Source organism: Capra hircus, chromosome 8 (assembly GCF_001704415.2).
Source record: "Capra hircus breed San Clemente chromosome 8, ASM170441v1, whole genome shotgun sequence".
In the NCBI taxonomy this organism is placed as follows: domain Eukaryota; kingdom Metazoa; phylum Chordata; class Mammalia; order Artiodactyla; family Bovidae; genus Capra; species Capra hircus.
The window spans coordinates 50,747,528-50,769,752 of record NC_030815.1 but is presented as its reverse complement, the minus strand read 5'-3'; the positions used below and the strand labels follow the sequence as shown (position 1 = coordinate 50,769,752).

The window sequence follows — 22,225 nt, the reverse complement described above, 5'->3', positions numbered from 1 at the left end:
CTATACTGCTGTAAAAGGCAGCGTGTGGAGGTGGAGCTCAGATCTGACTCCACAAGTCAGAAGCTCAGATAAGGCTTTGGTAGCGGGGCCTGCAAGTCCAGGATGAACGCTCGTTCCGCGGCGGAGCGCTTACAGGTAAGCCGGGCTGCCAGTCGGCGGGGCTGAGTCCTTGGTGACTTTACCAGATTTGAGCCCAGTGCCCTGGGTGCTTTGTAGGTGGGGCCGGCCACGCGTTATTTAACTAGAATCTCGAATAGATGGGACTTACGAAATATCTGCTCTCAACTCCTCTGGTCTCCACCCGGAGCCGATTATCATATTTGAGGGTTCGCTACCGTAGGACACTTAAGTGCACGCCCCACAGCCCAGGTTCCGGGAGCTGGAACGGGGCCAGCGCGGAGGTGGTATCAGACCGGAAACCTAACGGGGCTGGGGGTCCGCTTAGGGCGGTGGGGAACCCGTCCCAGGAGAGGAGGCAGTTCTCTGGTTCCACTCCGGGCGGGCGGCGGAGGAGACCGGACGTGGCGTGAGCCGGCACCCGGGAGGAGAGAAGGCTCGGTTCGGAGCGGAGAGGCACGTCTGGGCGGCGCAGACCTGCAGAAGCCGGGCGTCGCGGCTCCGGGAGGCGGCGGGAGAAGTGCCCAGGCCACTGCCTGCACCCTTACAGGTCCCCGCGAGGCCCGCCCGGGATTCCCGGAGCGATGAGAGTGCAGGTCAAGGTAAACGCCGCCGCCCCAAACACCTTCCCGGAGTCCCCTCCCTGGGCTCCGCTCCATCCTCTACCTCCCACCGCCGGGGCTCGCTGCGAGCGCTGCGCGCTGGCTCCTCCCGACTCCTGTCCGAAGTGCGATGGGAAGTTTTTTTTTGTAGCGGGGAAAGGGAGGGCGCCCCTGGCTGCTGGGGAGCCTTGAAGGAGCTTGGGGAATTGTGGACAGGAGTGGAGACCCTGGTTGTGCCTTGGTCTCTTGTGAGGCGGCCAGACCTCGAACTGGCTATCACCTACCTGTTTTGTGTGGACTGGCACACATGTGTGAAGTAGTACGGTTTATTGTGCGCATTTTATTCTTGCATTTCGGCATAGTCTGGTTTTTGGTACAAACTGTTAAAGACAGATCAGCCGAATTCGCATCCTCGCTTCACCAGTAGCTACGATATTGAGCAAATTACTGGAACCTCTGTACTTTGGCTTCCTCATCTGGAAAATGGGATGAGGATTGTAGTTTGAACATTAAATGAGATGCTATATATACAGTAACATTTCGAATAACGCCTAACATTTGTTGGATTACAGAAGTTTATTATTTCACCCAGAGAATAATCCTGTAAGATCTAAGTATCACCATCCACCCACTTCCACCACACTGGTTTATAGGTGAGGAAAATGAAGTTGAGGGAGAATAGTTAAGATTGGAGTCCAGAGTAGTGGTTTAAAACATTAAGAATATGGATACCATGCACCGGATTTTGAGCATTTGTTCCTAGGGAGAAGGTGGTTCATTTTTAACTACCAAAGTGGGGACTGAGTTCTTGATTTCTTTTTTCCCTGTATAAAAATTTTGGTGTTTCGTTTTTCATTTGCTTCGGATTCTTCCATGACTGATAAAGTGTTGGATATTCTGGCTTGACTGACACCTGGTGACCCCCTACCCCCATTAGGTAAGGTTTTCTGATGTGGGCCTCAGTTGTGATTTTTCTCTTTTTTACTTCTTAGTTTGATTGAAGTTGTATATACACATAGTTCAGAAACAAATAATTCCATAAGGTTCATTACCAAAAACAGCAGAACTTGTGTCATTTTCTTCTTTTCAGAAAGAGCAGTCATGTTCATCTCTTTTAGCTGCTGCTGCTGCTAAGTCGCATCAGTCGTGTCCAACTCTTAGCGACCCCATGGACTGTAGCCTACCAGGCCCCTCCATCCATGGAATTTCCCAGGCAAGAGTACTGGAGTGGGCTGCCATTGCCTTTTCCGTTCTTTAGCTGCTGCTGCTAAGTCGCTTCAGTCGTGTCCAACTCTGTGCGACCCCATAGACGGCAGCCCACTAGGCTGCCCCCGTCCCTGGGATTCTCCAGGCAAGAATACTGGAGTGGGTCGCCATTTCCTTCTCCAATGCATGAAAGTGAAAATTGAAACTGAAGTCGCTCAGTTGTGTCCGACTCTTAGCGACCCCATGGACTGCAGCCTACCAGGCAGTTTGTACTTATTCATGTCTAAATAATGCTTGTATTACTCTTCTTGATTTTTCAGGTTTAGTATTTATGCACTGTTTTTCCAGAACGGAATATGAGTATTTAGCTTTCTTCTAAGTTCCTGCACCTGTCACTAACATCTTTTCTCTTCCTTCCATCTATTTTCAGAATATAGTTAACTCAAAGTTTCCCTTTGAGTCTCTCTAATGCTGGATCCTGTTCTTGTATCCCATATTGTTGCCTTTCTTATTTCCCATTATTTTGGTGGAGCACATTCTCCAGTAGGTCTCTGAGAAAGGTTACATGTAAAGTAAACTGAATCAATGTATTCCTTTTTTTAAAATATTTTTTTTGATGTGGATCATTTTTAAGGTCTTTATTGAATTTGTTACAATATTGTGTCTGTTTTATTTTTTGGTAGCAAGGCCTGCAGAAACTTAGTTCCCTGACCAGGGATTGAACACACACTTCCCTGCACTTGGAAGGTCAATCTTAACCAGGCACCACCAGGGAAGTCCCTGAATCAGTGTATTCTTGTGACATATTATCCTTCCATATTTTTTTTCCTTACCAAAGTTTCACTAATAATACAAAAATATGTTCTTTTGGTAAATAATTCAAACCCTACAAGTAGAAATCAAACAGAAAGTTTCCTTTCTGTCTTGGTCCTCATCTCTCTTAAACCCAGAAGTAACCAAACCATTGAATTTGAAGAATATTATTTAGGTACATTATTATTATATACAATATATTGTTTTGATTTGTGCATTTATTTTTACATAAAGGAAATTATACTGATTATTGATATACAACCTGATTCCTTTAAAAGTAGTTCTTGGACTATTTTTCCATGTTAATACAAACTGATGCTTTCCTGGCTAATATATTCAGATGAATTGAGTCATTCAAAATCAAGCATATAAAATTTTCTGAACAATTGCTTTTCTAGTTTCACTCAGCCAATAAATAATTACTGAGTGTTAACTATGTGCTAAATCCTGTTCCAGAACCTGGGAATATACAGTTAACAAAACCTTTATTTTTGAGGTAGACAGGGATGGTGAGATGGTTCTAGATGATGGAATTGAGTGCAGCTGCAGCTTTAATGAGCTTGTTTTTCCCCTCCTGGAGAACACACATCATTCAACCAAGTCTGTCTGTCTTTCTCTGTAGAAAACAACCATTACAAATTGGACTCCATAACTTCTGTGCCACCAGCGCAACAGAACCATACCTCTGAGACACAGAAATGGATATTCTGAATAGATAAACAAATGCGATATACGCATACAATGGAATATTATTCAGCCTTAAAAAGGAAGGAATTCCTATACCATGCTACATCATGGATGAACCTTGAGGACATTTTGCTAGATTCAATGCTCAGTCATGAAAAGACAAATATTGAATGATTCCATTTATGTGAGATGTCTAAAGTAGTCCAGTGCACAGAAAGAAAAAGTAGAATGATGGTTGCTAGAGCCTGGAAGACTGGGAAATGAGAAGTTGTGTAATGGGAATAAAGTTTAATTTTTGCAGGGTGAAAACATCCTAGGGTTTGGTTGCATAAATTTAAATATAGTTAGTAATACTAAACTGTGGACTATAAAATGGCTAAGATGGTAAATTCTACATTATGTGTATTTTACCACCGTTTTTTAAAAAATAAGAAAAAAAATTCACACAAGCTCCATAGCGGGATTTGTCCTTTACTTTGTAATTTTTGTTTTATTTTTCACAGTGCTGGGTCTCCATTGCTTTTCTCTGGTTGCAGAGATCGGGGACTGCTCTCTGGCTGTGGGGCACGGGTTTTCATTGCAGCAGCTTCTTTTGTTGTGGATCACAAGCTGTAGGGTATGTGGGCTTCAGCAGTTGTGGCTCCCAAGCTCTAGAGCACAGGCTCAGTAGTTGTGGTGCTTAGGCTCTGTTGCTCTGTGGCATGTGGCATTTTCCCAGACCAGGGCTTGAGACTGCCTCCTGCATTGACAGGCCAGTTCTTTATCACTGAGCCACCAAGGTAGCCCTGTCCTATACTTTGAATTCATGATTGAACCTGTTTTCAGCTGGGTTCAGCTTTTGCATGGAATCGTGGCTTTTTTAGGGGTTGAGGTAACAATGGACTTCCCTAGAAACTCTTCGTGGCACCAGAACCTTTAGCATGTCCCTTTGTTGGTGGTAGCCCAGTGCTATTTTTCATTTTTTTTCCATGAGTTTTGGCATTTCCATATCTCTGGGGAAAAGGTTCCTAAGTTGTTTATGGCACAGATAAACTTTGAGACTATTTCAGAATTACACAATTGAGAGAAGTGAGAAGTGGTCATTTTGTTTGCCTTAAAAGTTTCATTCCTTTCCTGGTTTTGTAAGCACGTGCCTCTCTGCAAGAGCCTTCTGGTCTGTTTTGACTGGAGAGGATGACTTACTGCTTGCATGGCACAGACAGGTGCCTTCCCTGGCCCTGGTTCTCCTGCAGATTCCCAGCTGGCATTTATTTTCCAGCCCTGGCCTGATGTGGAATGATCCTCTGCTATTTGCTGGCCCTGGATCTTGAAGCCCACCCAGATCGGATAAGAGTCAGGTATCCAGGGGTTGCAGACATGCTGTGTGTTTTGGATTGGAGAGATCAGCCTGGTGAACTGGATTGTTCTTCTTCTTCTTCTTTTTTTTTTTTCTTCTGTTTCTCTGAGCTCAGATCAAATGTTGTTAAAAAGGTCTGTAGTAAAACCTTGTCATCATTGCTCAGAACTGATCAGCCTTTCATACATGCACATCCCCAGCCCACTCTCACATATCCATCAGTGAATCCTCAGTTATTCACTGTCGCCTTTATATACACACACACAGACACACACACACAGACACACAGACACACACACACCTTATTTTAAATTATTCTTTTACTTTTCAGTACTACTGAGATCATATGTCAGGTGGACTAAGAGGTCTTCTCTGATGCTCAGATTTGGCTATTTTCATCATTAGTCCTCTTCAGTAAGACCAGATCTCAGAGAATGGGTTGTTCTTTATTCTCCCACTTCTCCCTAAACTATATGTGGGCATCATATAGAATTTTCTTTCCAGGCAAACTCAAAGCTTGGTGGGGTAGATGACTATAAACAAGTGACATTCTCTCCTCACTTTACCTATTGTGGACTTGGAGCTTCTTGTAAATAGTCTTTTTTTTTTTTTTACTATGTACTTTATTTTTAAAAAATTAATTTTATTTATTTATTTATTTTTGGCTATTGTGGGTCTTTGTTGCTGTGCAGGCTTTTCTCTAGCTGCAGAGAGCTGGAACTATTCTCTTGTTGCAGAACACAGGCTTTAGGGTGTGTGGGCTTCAGTAGTTTGGCATATGGGCTGTGCAGTCCTTGTTCCCAGGCTCTAGAGCACAGGCTCAATAGTTGTGGCGCACGGAATTAATTGCTTCATGACTTATGGGATCTTCCTAGACCAGTGATGGAACCTGTGTCTCCTGCATTAGCAGGCAGGTTCTTTACCACTGAGCCACTGAAAGTGAAAGTTCAAGTGAAAGTGTTAGTTGCTCCAACTCTTTGTGGCCCCATGGACTGTAGCCCACCAGGCTACTGAGCCACTGCTGCTGCTGCTAAGTTGCTTTAGTCGTGTCTGACTCTGTGCAACCCCATAGATGGCAGCCCACCAGGTTCCCCTCTCCCTGGGATTCCCCAGGCAAGAACACTGGAGTGGCTGGCCATTTCCATCTCCAATGCATGAAAGTGAAAGTGAAAGTGAAGTTGCTCAGTTGGGTCCAACTCTTAGCGACCCCATGGACTGTGGCCTACCAAGCTCCTCCGTCCATGGGATTTTCCAGGCAAGAGTACTGGAGTGGGTTGCCATTGCCTTCTCTGACTGAGCCACTGCTAAGTCACTTCAGCTGTGTCTGACTCTGTGTGACCCCATAGATGGCAGCCCACCAGTCTCCCCCGTCCTGGGATTCTCCAGGCAAGAACACTGGAGTGGGTTGCCATTTCCTTCTCCAATGCATGAAAGTGAAAAGTGAAGCCACTCAGTCGTGTCTGACCCTCAGCGTCTGCAGCCTTCCAGGCTCCTCCGTCCATGGGATTTTCCAGGCAAGAGTACTGGAGTGGGGTGCCATTGGCCTCTCCAAACTGAGCCACTAGGGAAGCCCAAATAGTCATTTTTGACGTCAGCAAACCACCTGTCCCAGGGTGGAACCATTTTTATCTGTTAGGAATTTGTGCTTTCTGTAGCAGGAGTGCTAGTAACCTTGGAGAAAACGTATTCTTGGGATTATTTCCTTGTTCTGAGAGTTTAACATTCTCTTTATCTTTCTTGGGCTGTGGGATAGGAAGATGGCTCAGGTTGCCCATACAAACCAAAAGAATTTAGGTCCAGGCAAAATTTGCGTGTGATTAGAAGATCATAGAGCCTGAAAATCGTATGCCATTTTGGAATGTCTAGGAGGTTCTTTCCTTTCTCACTGATTTCTCTCATTTGCTGCTGAAAAGAACAGGATATGGTAATTGTAGATGCTCTAGAAATATCAGCAGGGAGGCCAGAAGAGTAATGAAAGTAACCAAGAGTCAGAAAAAGTAGTTTCACTGCTGACTGCACATTCTCCTGGCCGCAGGCAAGTTAGGTCAGTTTTCTTATCTGTAAAGCAAATGGCCACTGTTTGCTGGCTGCTTCTTTCTAAAGGTTGTGAATGTGCTTGGAGTTAGAGATTCCTTTGACAATCTGATGAAAGCTATAGATAAGTGACTCAGAAACTCACAGTGGAAACCTGACCTGCTGGGCACTCAGGCTTCCTGGGCAATTTAAGCTCTGTCTAAAAATGACTGCCCACCCTTGGCCTTAACAGACCACTGCCAAATTAGAATGCAACCTAGTATTACCAGATTCTGTTTTTTGCTTGCTTGTGTGTTTAAACTTTGCTCCTTGTTAAGGAAAATGCGGATGTATAGATTTTTGTTGAACATGAAACCTCTGGGTTTTTACATTTTTCTAGTTGCTTCAAAGATTTTTGAAAACACTTTATAAAGGGCTGAACAAAACACATTCATGGCCTGCTTTCTTCCTATGCTACGGTTAGAAATATGTCTGTATTTTGTTTTCCACTATGGTTAAACCCAAATTATTTATGGGTTTATTTTTGGGCTTTTCTCCCTTTCTGCCTTTGCCACTTCCTCCTTAAGTTTATTTTTAGTGGATTTATTGAGATGTATTCACATATCATATAATTCACACATTTAAAGTATAAAATTTAATGAGTTTTTTATCTTCACAGGGTTGTGCATCCATCACCACAGTCAATTTTAGAACATACCCACACCCCTCTTCCTCCTTAGCTCACCCTCCATCTCCATCAGCCACAGGCAACCACTGGTGTACTTTCTTTTTCTATGGATTTGCCTATTCTGGGCATTTTATATAAATAGACTTATACAATGTATATGCCTTTGTGACTGATTTCTTTCACTTCACATAACATTTTCACGTTTCATCCATGTTGTAGCATGTAACAGTACTTCTTTGTATTGCTGAATAATGTTTCATTGTGTGGATATATCATGTTTTATTTGTCCATTCATCCATTGATGGATATTTTGTTGATTTTGCTTTTTTTTTTTGATCTGTACTGCTACGAACGTTTATGTACAGGGTTTTGTGTGGACAATTGTTTTTATTTCTCTTGGATAGATACTTAGAAGTGGACTAGTGGGATCATATGGTAATTCTATGTTTAGCCATTTGAGAGACCTCCAGACTGTTTTCCACAGTGCCTGTATAGCTTTTCATGCCCACCAGCAATCTATGAGAGTTCCAATTTCTCCCCATCCTTGCCAATACTTTGTATTGTCTGAATTTTAGATTATAGCCATCCTAGTAGGTGTGAAGCGGTATCTTATGTGATTTAGATTTGCAGTTAAATGATTAACGATGTGAAAAACCGGATCCTGTGTTCCTGGTCGGTTGTATACCTTCTTTGGAGAACAGCATATTCAGACCCTTGTGTAGCGCTTATTTTCAGTAGAGCTCTTGAGATTTTCTCTTGAGAAATGCATGTATTCATATCCATGCAAAAGTTGTTATACAATTTCTAGGGGTTCATGACCCTCTTGATATCTCTCTCTGGATCTAAGGATACCCACAGAGGTTGGGGTATGAAGCAGAGATTTTTCTGGGCATTTCATGTGTTTTATATCTTATATCTGCTAAGGACCTTATGGGATTTGTGTGAAGATCAGATCTTCAGGAAAGTGATTTGTAAACCCCAAATCACTATTCAGCTTCAGGAATTGGTACATGTGCAAGTTCTGTGGGTAAATGATGGTGAAATGAAGTCATTAAAGGCGTGGACTTGAATCTGACTGCCTGTGTTTGAATTCTGGTGTCATTTTTATGAACTATTGTGTTCTTGTGAAAATTACTCAACCTCTCTGACTCAGTGTCCTCTTTTGTAAAATGGAGATAATAATTGCAACTACTTCCCACGTGCTCTGGGGCAGAGTTAATATAAACAAAGTGCTTTGCCTTGTGCAAGTGGGTGCATAGAGAGTGCTGAAAAAATTGTTAACTTGCTGCTGTGGACTAAATGTTTGTGTCCCTCCAAAGTTCATATATTGAAGCTCCAGTCTACAATGTGATGGTATTTGGAGGTGGAACCTTTGGGAAATAATTTGGTCTTCAGAGTGGAGCTCTCATGAATGGGATTAGTGCTCTTACAAGAAGAGACACAATTGAATGCTTTCTCTGCCATGTGAAATTATAGTAAGCAGGGGGCTATTGTAAATAAGAAGAGGGTTCCCACCAGAACCCAACCATGAGGGCACCCCAATCTTGGACTTCCAGCCTGTAGAATGTTGAGAAATAAATATTTGTAGTGTGAGCCATCCAGCCTATGGTATTCTGTTACAGTAACCCAACTAAGATACCTGCTATTTATATTGTCTTAGGGCTTTCCAGGTGGTATTAGTTGTAAAGAACCTGTGTGGCAATGCTGGAGACCAAGAGACTCAGGTTCAATCCCTGGGTCGGGAAGATTCCCTGGAGGAGGAAATGGCAACCCACTCCCATATTCTTGCCTGGGAAATCCCATGGATAGAGGAGTCTGGTGGGCTACAGTCCATAGGGTCGCAAGAGTGGGACATGACTGAAGCGACTTAGCACACAAGCATATAGAACAGAATGAGCTTCCCAGGTGGCTCAGTGGTAAAGAATTCATCTGCCAATGCAGGAGACCCAGGTTCCATCCCTGGGTTGGGAAGATCCTCTGGAGAAGGAAATGGCAACCCTCTCTAGTATTCTTGCCTGGGAAACTCGGGAGGACTTCCCAGAGGAACATAGCGGACAGCCTATAGTCCATGGAGCCACAGAGGAGTTGGGCATGACTTACAGACCAAACAACAACAACATAGAACAGCACAGGGTATTAGCTTATAGTGGAGCAGGTTGGCCTTTGAATATGAGAACACCTTTCTTCTTCCTGGAGGAAATAGATATCCTCTGTTGATATTTTAAAGAGCTAAGAGGTTTTTTTTTTTTTTTTTTTTTTTCCCTATAAACTGAGTCTTGTTATCTTAGGAAAGAGAATTTTCCTTCCAAAAGGATTTCAGTCCAAAGGGTACTTTACAGATCCTTGGCCTGGATCAGTTAATCCTGACTGAACTTTGTCACCTCTGTTAGTGTCTGTTTAAAGTGATTTAAAATAAACAAATAAAAACCAAACCCCCCAATTTTTGTCCTTATCTGGCCTAGAGAAACTCAGATTCCAAGTAGTCAGTATTGTTCTGTGATCAGGTCAAGTGATCTTGCTGGATTAAAACAAAGAGAGTCCAAAGTCTTAAGATTTAAACTCTTTATAGTATTAGCTAGAGTCTTTAGGGCAGTCTTTTCTTTTTTTGCTACACCACACAGCTTGTGGGATCTTAGTTCCCTGACCAGGGATTGAACGCAGGACGTAGCAGTGACAGTGTGGAGTCTTAACCACTGGAATGCCAGGGAATTCCCTGGGGCAGTGTTAAGACAGACTAGGAGGGAGTCTGTGACTTAGCAGAAGACTTTACAAATTGGATCTTTGTTCTTGGATGAGATAAAGAGGCTAGCCTCTCAGGCTCATGCTTTGGTCTCTTGAGCTGCCAATAGCCATTCCTTGCAAGGATAGCCACTCTTTCCAAGAGAAATCACATTTTGAGAAGCAGCTCTTTTAGTGGAGACATTTCAGCTGGGAAGTGCATCTTGCTGGCTGGTGTTTGGGTTCAGCAAATACTGAGTGTGAAAAGCAGAGTGGCAGATGAAGGAATAGGAGCCACTTACCCAGAAGGAGTCATCTGAAGTTCTTCTCTGTGGGGTCTCCTGTGTCAGAGTCCTTCATTTCAGTTTAACTGAAGAGACAAGCTCTGTAAGTTTCAGCCCAGGAGAGAGTTTCTAAGAATTACTGGAATCCCAATATGTTGTCAGTGTTGTTTTCTAACCCACAGACAGTGGTTTGTGTGTGTGTGTCCGTGTGTGTATGTATGGTGCATGGGTTTTGTTAAAGAAAAATTTTTCATGACATTTGTTAAAGAGAACAAGGAAGACCAGTCAAGAAAAAATGATTGCAATGGGAGTTTTCAGGAGGCAAGAGAGATAGGGCTTAACTCCAAATACAAGGGAAGTGGAGATTTATTGGCAAGGAGCAGGATACCATAAGTGAATGGAAAGGGTTAAGAGGAAACATCAAGGCTAGGGGATTCTTATTAGACCACTCAACAGGAGACTTGGTGAAGGTGGCCAAGAGTAGAGTGATCAGATACCAAGCATGGGGGGATTTTTGCTAAATTAACTCAGCTGGATTCTAAAAATTGACTAAGTGAGCTAATGAGAGAGCCCAAGTTTGTGGCCTAGTTAGAAAGAGGACTCAAGTCAGAAAGAGCCTGACCCAAGTTTGGTTAGGAAAGAGAGTCTTCCTCAGCTTGTAGCTAGAAGTGACTAAGGTAGAACATTCTTCTTTTTAATACAATCACAAAATATGTGATCATTTGAATGATACCTTCTTTAAAGAAGAAAGTTGCTTTTCTTTTGTTTAATCACTCTTTTAGAATTGTCTTTTTAGGTCATTTCAAAGTCTCTTCCTTATGAAGAGAATATATTTTTTTCTCATCTTAAAATAGCAGAAGAAATTAGATATAGAAGAAATGTCTTAATCAATACCCAGTGGAAGTGGAAACCTGTTGTGTAGTTTGGCTTTCAATGACTTAGAAAAATGCATTGTGCAATAACTGTGTTCCCCTTTCCTTCCTGAAGTACATTGAAAGTACAGTCTCTAAACAACAATTTGGGAACTTTGAAAATCAAATATAACAACCAGAAAGAGAAGTTGGGAACTTTTTCCCTAGCAAATGATATTTCATATCTCCCAACCTCTGATGCTCACAGAATTCTTGGTACCCCTGACAGACTTCTGATTCTCAACTTCCTGGTCCAACCTCATTCCAATAAAGCATCTTTTTCCTCCTTGAATTTTAGGGGAATTGTTTGGTCTGGATGTGATTTTTTTCTGAGAAAAACAAACAACCAACCTGATTTGTACCCTACCCTAAATCTTTCAGCTCAAATTCAGATAAAAATCTTAACAATTTCTTTTAAGTTAAACATTTCAAAGACTTTAAAAACTAAGTTAAAAAATCCTAAAGATAAATGTAAAAATCTTGCATTAAAATGTAAGATTTAGGGTAGGTAATATTCTTAGTTGATAATGGGTGGAAGTCTCTTGGAAAAGAATATACCAAAATTGCCTCCTGTGGAAACAAGTGTGTGATATCCTCAAAGGCGATCCTTGATTAAATATAATTAGGGGAACAATGGATAGTTTATTCCTTCTGGAGAGTCATATGAGCAGAAAACGTTTTCCAACTGCTTATATGAGCAGAAAAGATTTTCTCCTTTCTTATCTGTTGTACTGGTGACATTTACACCATTTTCAAAATTACTTATTAAAAAAAAAGTTACTGGGGCCTGGCTAACATGTTCCATGAAAGAGTAAAGGCTTAGAGTCCAAGAAATAAGACCAATCCAAGAACTATAACTAATGTTATAATTTTAACAATTATAACATTATGGTGGTGGTTGTAGTGGTTTAGTTGCTAAGTCACGTCTGAATCTTGGCGACCCCATGCACTGTAGTGCACCAAGGTCCTCTGTCCATGGGATTTCCCAGGCTAGAACACTGGAGTGGCTTGCCATTTCCTTCTCCAGGGGAATCTTCCCAACCCAGGGGGTTGAACTCAGGTCTCCTGCATTGCAGGTGGATTCTTTACCACCTGAACTATCTACGCCTGCTACTCTAACATTACAGCAAATGTGTTTTTTTTGGGGGGGGGCTAGGTAGCAATTATGCACACAGTTGTAAAATGTTTACCTAAAGTGATTGTAATTAATTTTTTAAAACGTAAGTAGAGTACCTATTTCTACGTGTAGCTAAAGAAATGCTGAGGAAAATGGATAGCTGGATAGCTGGATGGTTGGAAATTATTTTAACAACCCCTGGGGTGAATTACCCAGGAAGAACGGTATTTATCCGGTTGTCTGATAGAGATTTCTTACAGACTAGAGAAGGAAACATATTTACCTTACCCTTGCTCTCCACTTCCTTTCCTTTCATTATACCTTGCCCTGACTTGTCCACTTGCCTGAAATCTCCAATTACATGTCACAAAGTCTAGTCGTCTGGGCACATATTTTTTTTTTTGGTTAGTGTATTAGGGACATGCCTGGAAAGTCATATGATAGTTTCTCCATAGGGTGAACAGTGAGATACTCTTGGTGTTCCCCATCTTTCTTTCTTTCTTCTTTTGTTTTTTTTTTTGGCTGTGCCTCATGGCATGTGGGATCTTAGTTCCCTGACCAGGAGTCAAATACGTGCTCCCTGCACTGCAATAGTGGAGTCTTAACCACTGGACTGCCAGGGAAGTCCTTCCCCCCCAACCCCCCCACATCTATTTTAAATTTGTTGGATCCTCTACTGAGAGAGCATTTCCTATGCTTTGTGATTCACAGAAAAGATCTGTCCTATGCTGATGTTGTATTGTAGAGAGTACTCTTGCCTGGAAAATCCCATGGATGGAGGAGCCTGGTAGGCTGCAGTTCATGGAGTCGCTAGGAGTAGGGCACAACTGAGCGACTTCACTTTCAATTTTCCCTTTCATGCGTTGGAGAAGGAAATGGCAACCCACTCTGGTATTCTAGCCTGGAGAATCCCAGGGACGGGGGCAGCCTGGTGGGCTGCCGTCTATGGGGTCGCACAGAGTTGGACACGACTGAAGCGACTTAGCAGCAGCAGCAGCAGTAATGAAAAGGGGCACTGTGATTCCATATGTGTATCACCTGCCTTTCTGTCTGTTAAGATGAGCAAAGGAGAATGCTGAGATTTGCAGCCATCGTAGCTAAATGGAGATGTGGAGAGCATAGAGGATATTCTGAAAAGCATAGATAAGAGGGTCTAGAGCAGAATTACCAAGAAGGGAAAGTTTGCCACTCCACTGCTTGCCTCTGTCACAAGAAGCATTTTCCTCAAGGCTGTCTTCCTCCTTGGCTATTCATATTATTTTGTTTCCTGCTCCTCACCCCCAAAGTCTCTAAAGTCATTTTTATTCTCTCTTCCATCTTCACTCTTTTATCTACATACATGGTTCCAACTTTCTTAACATAAAGTCAGCGTCTCAACTTTGTTTATTAAACACGGTGCAAAAGAGTGCTAGTGCTTGTATTCCATAGACCCTGCTCCATTCTGTAGAGGTGGTAATTGTATCTGTCTCACAGTTGTGAATGGTATTTAAAGCATTTAGCACGGCCCTTGACATATATGAAAGTCTACATAAGAATTGACTTTGCTTTATATTGTTGATCTAGTGGCTGTTTTGTTTCTTTCTTCCAAGGATATCTTACACTAGCTGCCTTCTCTGTTTTACAATCTACTTCCTGATTTTCTCTCAATCTGTGTATTTGTCATGGACAACAGAAATTGTCCTTCTTAACTTTCTTTTCATTATTGAACACTTCTCAGTATTTCTTTGAAAGTACCTACTTTTGTAATAATACAGACTTTAGAGAGAAAAATTTTCTCCCTTCTCAACTTCAGGTATCGTGTCATCCCGATTAATAACTCTCTGGTTTGTATTCCCTGAACTTGATTCTATGCCCTATGCTTAGATGTTCCCAAAGATTCCTGACTCTTTTATCTTCTCTCTTTTCTCCTCCCCAGTGATTTTGTGGCTTTTGTTGTACCTTAACATTGGTATCTTCTGAATTCTTCTCCAGGCCTAAGTCTCCACATTTCTAACCACCATTGAACTTCATTAGTCACCTTTCAAAACCTTAGTCATCTTTTGGGTGCTTCCCTGGAAGTTCTGTGGTTAAGACTCCAAGCTTCCAATTCAAGGCATGTAAGTTTGATCCCTAGTTGAGGAACTTAAGTTCCTACGTGACATGCAGGGGAAAAAAAATCTTTGTCATCTTTCAAGGACTTTTTTAAGTTTTGTGTCCTCCTTGAAGCCTCCCCCAAATACTGGCAGACAGAAGGGATTTCTGCTTCCAGGGAGTCCCACAGCCTGCTCTTGTGCCATATTTGGTATTAATATCTATCAGTAAACATAGGTTCTTCTCTTTTGGTGTTAGTCTCTGGGACCCAATTTTATTTATTATTTTTATTAGAATTATATAATGTGCCCATCAAAGTATTTTGAGTGAATGAATGAATAAAGCTGTTATTCTTATAAGTGGAAGAGTAGGTAGACTGACAGAGCATATACTGCCTGTGAGTTCTGGAGGGCTCATCTCGTACTTACCATGCTTCAGTGATGTCTTTGGGAGGAACCTGTGGTAGGTACTAAAGTCAGATGTAAAGGTAAAAATAAATGCAGTCAAATGTATCATTCAAAAATCTCCTATGTTGCTCAGAAAGAGAAGTATGCGAAGATTTGATCTCTAACTGCTTTTTCCTCTATGTGGGAATTTTCTTCAGTTGAACACCAGATTACACAGGTGATGCTGAAATACTGCAGTGCGCTCACGGAGATGAGATGTGCAGACCAGGATGTGCATGTGGGACCTGAGGCCAGCCAGGAAACAGCAGATCCTGTCTGTCATTCACACTGAACCCTAGTGCAGTATGTGGTCACTTTTAGGCAGTGATCTTTCATGTGTGGTACCCCTGGGGATTCCTCGGGATCTTTGAGACCCTTTCAAAGTTCCTCAAAGTCAAAATTATTTTTATACTGGTACATTATTTCCCTTTTCCACTCATTCTATCATAAGCATACAGTGGAGTTTTCCAGATGTTACATGACAAATCCATGATATCTAAAATGTTTATTAAAATACTATTTCCTTTTTCCAACTCCGTGTCCCTGTCGGGTCAATTCTTTTTATGTACGTCAACCAAAACCACTTTGTGAAAGATTGAATGCAGAAGCAGATATAAGAATCCTGCTGTTTAAAGCCAGACAAAAATGCAATGCTTTTCTCATTAACCTTTTAAAAAAATAACTTTTCATGAAAAATATTTATTTTAACATGTATTAGGTTGATTATAATTATTGACTTTTTAAATGAATTGATGGGGAGATACTATAAAAAGTCCCAGTTTTAATTTCTGATATGTAAATATTGGTAGCTATATTCCACAGGTGAAAGTTCTGTGGAGGTCCTTGGTAAATTAATGAATATGGAGTTCTAACTCCCCAAAGTTTGAGAGCTGCTTCTTGCGGGCATGCTGTTCTCCTGAATGTGGCATGGCACTGAAATTCCCCACACCTAAACGTTTTATATCTCTTCTCTCACCTTTCTGCTTCTAGTCCTCTCTCTTTCTTTTCCACTTAAAAAAATTGAAATATAGTTAATTTACAATGTGTTAGTCTCAAGTATACAGCAAAATGATTCAGTTATACATGCATATATATGTGTGTTCTTTTTCAGATTCTTTTTTATTATAGATTATTATAAGATACTGAATATAGTTTCCTGTACTATACAGTAGATCCTTGTTGTTTACCTATTTTATATATAATAGTGTGTATATATTAATTCCAAACTCCTAATTTGTCTCTCTCCACCTCCCCTCACCCCCCATTACCCACTTTGGTAGCCATAGTTTGTTTTCTGTGTCTGCTAGTCTATTTAAGTTTTGTAAATAAATTCATTTGTATCATTTTTTTAGATTCCCCATGTAAGTGATATCATATAATATTTGTCTTTCTCTGACTTACTTCCCTCAATATGATTAGCCCTCTCTTACTCTTTTAGCAAAGATTTTGAATTAAATATGTGGTATGTGTGGTATTTAAATATGTTAAATATATGATACGTATCTGCATGGAATTGCAAGCAGCAGTGTTCTTTCTGCCCTGTTACACTTAGAAAGTGAAACAAGTAATCTTCTCTGTATATATACCTTACTATGAATAACATAAATGCCATTGCCTTTAGCCTGTAATTCCTAGTAAAGGCTTTATTGTCTCAGAGGATGGTAGGTTTTCTAAAAATCAATTATTTGAGTATAGCTCTGCTGATAGTAAAGCTTCACTCCAAGAAACTTTTCTAGACTATGTTCACTTAGGTGTAGTACTAGTAAAGGTTTGGATAATTTAAGAAGATATTTGTAGCATAAATAAAGACAATCTGTGTACCTGAATAACAAATCTGTGAACGTTTTGCTGAGTGGAAATTGGAGATTGCGTGTATCTAACTTGAAAACCTTCTTAGAGTGGTTCTACAGCAAATAGGCCCAGCATTCAGTTAAACTCTGGATTTCACTATCCAGGGATAGTTGTAAAGAACACTCCTAAGGGAAGCCTCCCATTTCCTTTTCCCTACTTATCAAAATGATTTCACATGATCTGAAATTATAAACATCTTGTTTGCAAGTTTAATTCCCTAAGGATAAGGCTGAGCATGTGTGACAGCAGAGGAAAGGATGTCTTCTCATTGCCATTTAAAATTGTGTTTTTGGGCTAACATAAAGAGAGATTTCACCAATTTGGGCTGTGGAGGGATGATGACATTTTAGCTTGAACCTTTTATGATATACTCTACTAAGTAGGTCACTGTTGAGTTCTTCTAATTCCCCATTAGACTCTGTGGAGAATTCATAAATGTTTTACTCATATACTCATGAGTTTATATAATCTAAATAGTTATTCTGAAGTTCTAAATGCTTTTGCTCAGTAAGGCAGTATATGAAAATGTCTAAAATTTCTCACCCAATCAGAAGTGGCATTTTAGGGAATTGTGAGTTATTTAGTTGACATTCTATTAAAGATGTTACCATTAAAAAAGAAGAAAAATAAAAAGAAATCATTACCATCAAAATAGTGCTTACCTTTAACTACCCAAAGAGAAGAAAACCTGTAAGGTTATTTTGTGTTCATGAAGAAGTACTCCTAAATGCTGCCTTCTGGAAAGATTATTTACTGGAAAACTTGTGAGGTTAACTTGTGGCAGTATGGTGAGCCAGATCCTCTAGTTTGGGTTATTTTAGATTTGGATGCCCTTTACCTATGATTCTTAATCTCAGATCAAGTGAGTCCCATGAAGTATCCCTAGATTATGGACAAAACGCCATGGGAGACCCTGAACTGAGTCTCCCAGTAGATGGGCTGGCTTTGCATTGATGTATTTCCCAGCCAACACATCCATCTGCCTGGTGCACAATTTGAATGTGTCCTTGCTCCAAGGGAGGGGCTGTGTAGAGAAAATAAAAAATGTCAATCTGGAGTGTGAAAATATTTTCTCTATTTGATCCATTCTGGTGCTTCCCTGCATGGTGTAGACTCCATGATAAATAAACTAATGCCTATCTTGAAGTAGACTGTAATAATGTTGAGAAGAAAACAACTGAATAGGTGCAAATAAGTGTTGTGTGTATAAAAACATAGATATAAAAGAAAATAGTCAGTTTAACCTGGAAAAATTATGTTTTAAATGTTTAATTTTTTTTTTAAGTATGAGAAAGTTAAAAAAAAATACTTGTTAGCTGTGTGCCCTTCAGCTCCTAATTACACAGTCCACTGGATATTAAAAAAGAAAAATTCATGAATATTTAGAATAATTTTTTTTAAAATCAAGAAATGCCTCTAAGACTATTCCTTCTCAGAGATTCCCCTGAGAAAGAATCTGTTATCTGGAAACCCTAAAGAGCTCCAGTGTAGAAATACTTTCAGTGACATCAGGAATTAATTCGTGTATAGCTACAATTAGAGGATTAGTCTTGGACATTTCTTTGCTATTCACCACCCTCACCCCAGTCCTGGGCACGTAAAATCTGAATATACATTAGGGTGAGGCAAACTTTGTGCCAACACAGCCTGAGACCGGCACTATTTTCCTTCTTTTCCGTCTGCCTTTCCCTTCCCTAAATAACGCCCACAATGAAAACACAACCTCACTGACCCAGTATATAAAAAGTACCCAGTCTATAAAGACTGCCATGATTGCTGCAGAAATGGCACGTTCTCTAATGTCAACAACAATGTGCTGCTCCAAGTGGCAAACACATGTCGATTATTTGCCCTGAGTAGATTTGGGCTATTGAATCAAACCAACAGACATATGGCTTCTAATAGTACTCTGCTGAACTGAACATGGGGGGACCTCTTCCACAGGTACTGAAGTGTATATTGCAAAAGGCTGCCATTATGAGGTAGGGACAAAAAAATAAAATTCTAATTTGAGAATTGTTTTGAAACGCTTGCAGATTAAGCCTGCTTTTCTTTTCCTGTAGTTTTGAGATAAGGTATGGGAGTTGCAGGAGGAAGGTTTCCATGTTCTTGTTAGGGCACAGGTTTCCTGTTTACACCCTTGGAGAGAAAATTGTATACATGAATTCTTGAAGTTCTATTTTAAGTATGTTCGTTTTGTTGCTCATTCTGTAATCACTGGGTTGGGCCCTGGGACAACAGCAATGACTGGCTTGGGGCCTGTTAGGAACTGGAGTCTGGTGGGGAAAAATGGACCCATAGAAATCATTCTTTGTAATATGAGAGGTCCTAGGAGGGAGACTTGGAGCTCACCAAAGTATTTTTCTATGAAAATTTTCACACCAATGTTAAGTTCCCATGCTACCAACCGAAAAGCTAATTTTTACCTCTGATATTACCAATAATAATAACTAAGCTTTATTGAGCCTTAATAGGTCCCAAGGAGAAATCTAAGCTTTAATTCCTTTCAATAACACAGTAAGGTATTACTATTATTATTATCTCCATATTTAATAGATGGGGAAATAGGTATGAAGAAAGTAATTTGCCCAGATAGTTCTACTAGTGTTGGCTGTCTAGCCTTTTAAAAGAAGGGAATATTTGAGCCTAGCTTGCTTAATTTATATACATTGGCCCCTAAATTAAGTTCTCTTTTTGGAGCTATTTTTAATAGTTAATTGTTACACATGAGGTTTAATGATATCAATTTGTTATTCATTTCCTTCTTTTTATTCTGAGTTTCTTCAGAGTAAGAACTTTGTTTTATTTGCCATAGGATTCCCAGCATGCCACATGGAGGCCTATTCTAAAATGTTTGTTGAATGAATTCAGATATTTTGAAATTTAGCCAATAACATGCTATGCTTATACAACGTATAGCAAATTCTCGCTTAAAGAAAGCAGTAAACTGGGGCAAGCTTGAATGACCAGAAATTGAATTCATTTGGCAATAGCAGAGGAATTGCAATTTGGGAAATGCATGCTGTCACAAGCTACAGGTGACTCTGTTGAGGGTTTGAGACAGGGAGTGCAAAGAAGGGGGCATCCAGCCAGAGTCCAAGCAGCCAATTCATTGTCTTGAGGATGGGGGAGACTGTTGGTGAATGGTTATTGGTCAGGAAGTGAGTCTCATTTCCTGTGAACTGGGCATTTGTCTTGTGAATCGGGAAATCAGTTTCAGTTAAGGTCCCTTCTGAGGGTGCATGTGCGGTATTCCCCATTACGTATCCTTCAGATTAGTTTTAGATTGAACTTCTTTCATAGAATCTTGCTGAGATGACAGCCCTCCTCTGACATTCTTTCCAGCTTCCTGTCAAATCTTAGCCAAAGTGGGACTTTATAAGTGAGATTTTTGAAGTTTAAAAGCTTCATATTCACGCTATAGGGTTACAGTGCAAGATTTAAAAGTGACTTTTGGAAGAATTAAGAGAATGCTTCAGCTATATCTTTACTTCCTTGGTAGAGTTTTATGCATTTAGGGATCTTACATTTAAATGATATTATGGACCAATTAACTTTGGGAATATTTTTGCATTCAAATTATTTCTGTCTATATGTTTGTAATAGAAGCCAATGAATGCTTAGTTTGTTTGGGGTTGGTCTTGGCATTTTAATTCGTGTCTATTATAATTAAACATATATTGCCTACCTGGCCTACTGTGGTTATACTGAGTTCTCATTTCATTAGGCTATAAAAATAATGATATTTTTCTATTCAGTCCCAGAAATCTTGGATTGAAGGAGTGTTCAACAAGAGAGAATGTAACAAAATCATACCCAGTTCTAAAGACCCTCACAGGTATAATGTTTAATTACATTTTTCTTTTTAAACCCTCAGTACTTGGAAGACTGCTTATTGAAATTTAGAGCTATGACTTTACCTTGGCAGAACCCCTGTTGCTAATGTGGTAAATTTTACTCTTGCTTTGTCTTTGACACGCTTGTTTGTCTAGTGGGAGGATAGATACCGGGGAAGTATCTAGTACTACATCTATTCCACTTGGGTTTGGATAACAAATTTATAACTTTTGAGCATTGGATATTTCAACATAGTGTGAATTCCTTATCCCCAGGTGTCTATGGAATATAGTAGCTGGGATATTTCAGGACTCCATGCTCAGATATAGAAACAGTTAATTGTTTCCTCCTGCAGGCTTTTTTCTTGAGCAGATAATGGGCAGCAGAATGAAATGACCTGAGTTTGACCACTCTGAGTTCTTGACAGTCCTTTGAAAATTCTACTTGTAGAACGAAGTTCAAAACAGTAGCCAGTGAAAGATAAAGGAAGACAGGGCTGTGGAAAATTCCCCAGGGTAATGGATCCATGAAATTAAGGTTGGGTAGCATTGCCCTTAGGAAAAGAGTTAAAAGGAAAGGAAAATAGGAGAGCAGTGTTTTAATTAGGGGGACCATTCTATTTTTAGATTCTGTTGGGCAATTAGCCTTGTATTCATTTGAAGTTTAGAAATCACAGCTTTATGTTCATGAAAGATAGCACCATGAGGTCACTGAAGTTCTAGTTCTTTGGGGATGATGACTAAAATAATGTTCTTTGCATTTGTTAAATATTTACTAGTCCCACCCTCTTTGAATTACCTGTGGCTTATAAGCCCTGTGACTGGAAATCCTCATTTTACCTGCTTATGAAATGTTTACAGACTAAAAAGTCAGGGAAACCTTGTTTTTTCCCTTCATCTTTTATGACATTTTGTAGTATGATGATGGATGCAGTGGAAGGCAGATTGAGTTCAGGTGACTCCCACTGCTCTGTAAATGGAAAATCATCTTCACAGTCACTTTGAACTTCGTGAAATGTGGTAAACTGTAGGTCATTAACCCACAGACTCAAGAAGAACATCAATGATCATAATTCCATGAATGGTCTAAGATATACTACTTTTTATTGAAAGAAAGCAGTCTCTCTTTTTCTGTGATTGTAAAAAAAAAAGGTTAATGGATGATTATGGCTGTTTCTCCTATGTCAGCCTTTTTCTTGCTGTTGCTGCTGCTAAGTCGCTTCAGTCGTGTCTGACTGTGTGTGACCCCATAGACAGCAGCCCACCAGGCTCCCCCGTCCCTGGGATTCTCCAGGCAAGAACACTGGAGTGGGTTGCCATTTCCTTCTCCAAGGCATGAAAGTGAAAAGTGAAAGTGAAGTCGCTCAGTCGTGTCCGACTCTTAGCGACCCCATGGACTGCAGCCTACCAGGCTCCTCCATCCATGGGATTTTCCAGGCAAGAGCACTGGAGTGGGGTGCCATCGCCTTCTCTGAGCCTTTTTCTTAGACCTTAGTAAAATTCTCAAGGCTGTAGCCTCCATGCAGTTTT

At 40.5% G+C, this 22,225-nt stretch overlaps 1 protein-coding gene across 5 annotated transcripts in view; it reads left to right on the top strand.

The window, feature by feature from the left end:
* The window catches only part of TRPM6 (transient receptor potential cation channel subfamily M member 6), a 120,182-nt gene continuing 98,008 nt past the window's right edge, over window positions 52–22,225 (top strand). For 3 of the 5 annotated variants that reach the window (XM_018052073.1, XM_018052074.1, XM_018052071.1), the window contains exons 1-2: window positions 52–135; window positions 20,618–20,697. In XM_018052073.1, coding sequence (XP_017907562.1) covers window positions 103–135; window positions 20,618–20,697 — 113 coding nt within the window. In that variant the 5' untranslated portion in view covers window positions 52–102. Of the gene's footprint in view, window positions 136–306; window positions 720–1,605; window positions 1,657–20,617; window positions 20,698–22,225 lie in introns of those variants that run through there. The other 2 variants (XM_018052075.1, XM_018052072.1) reach the window with 2 other exon arrangements.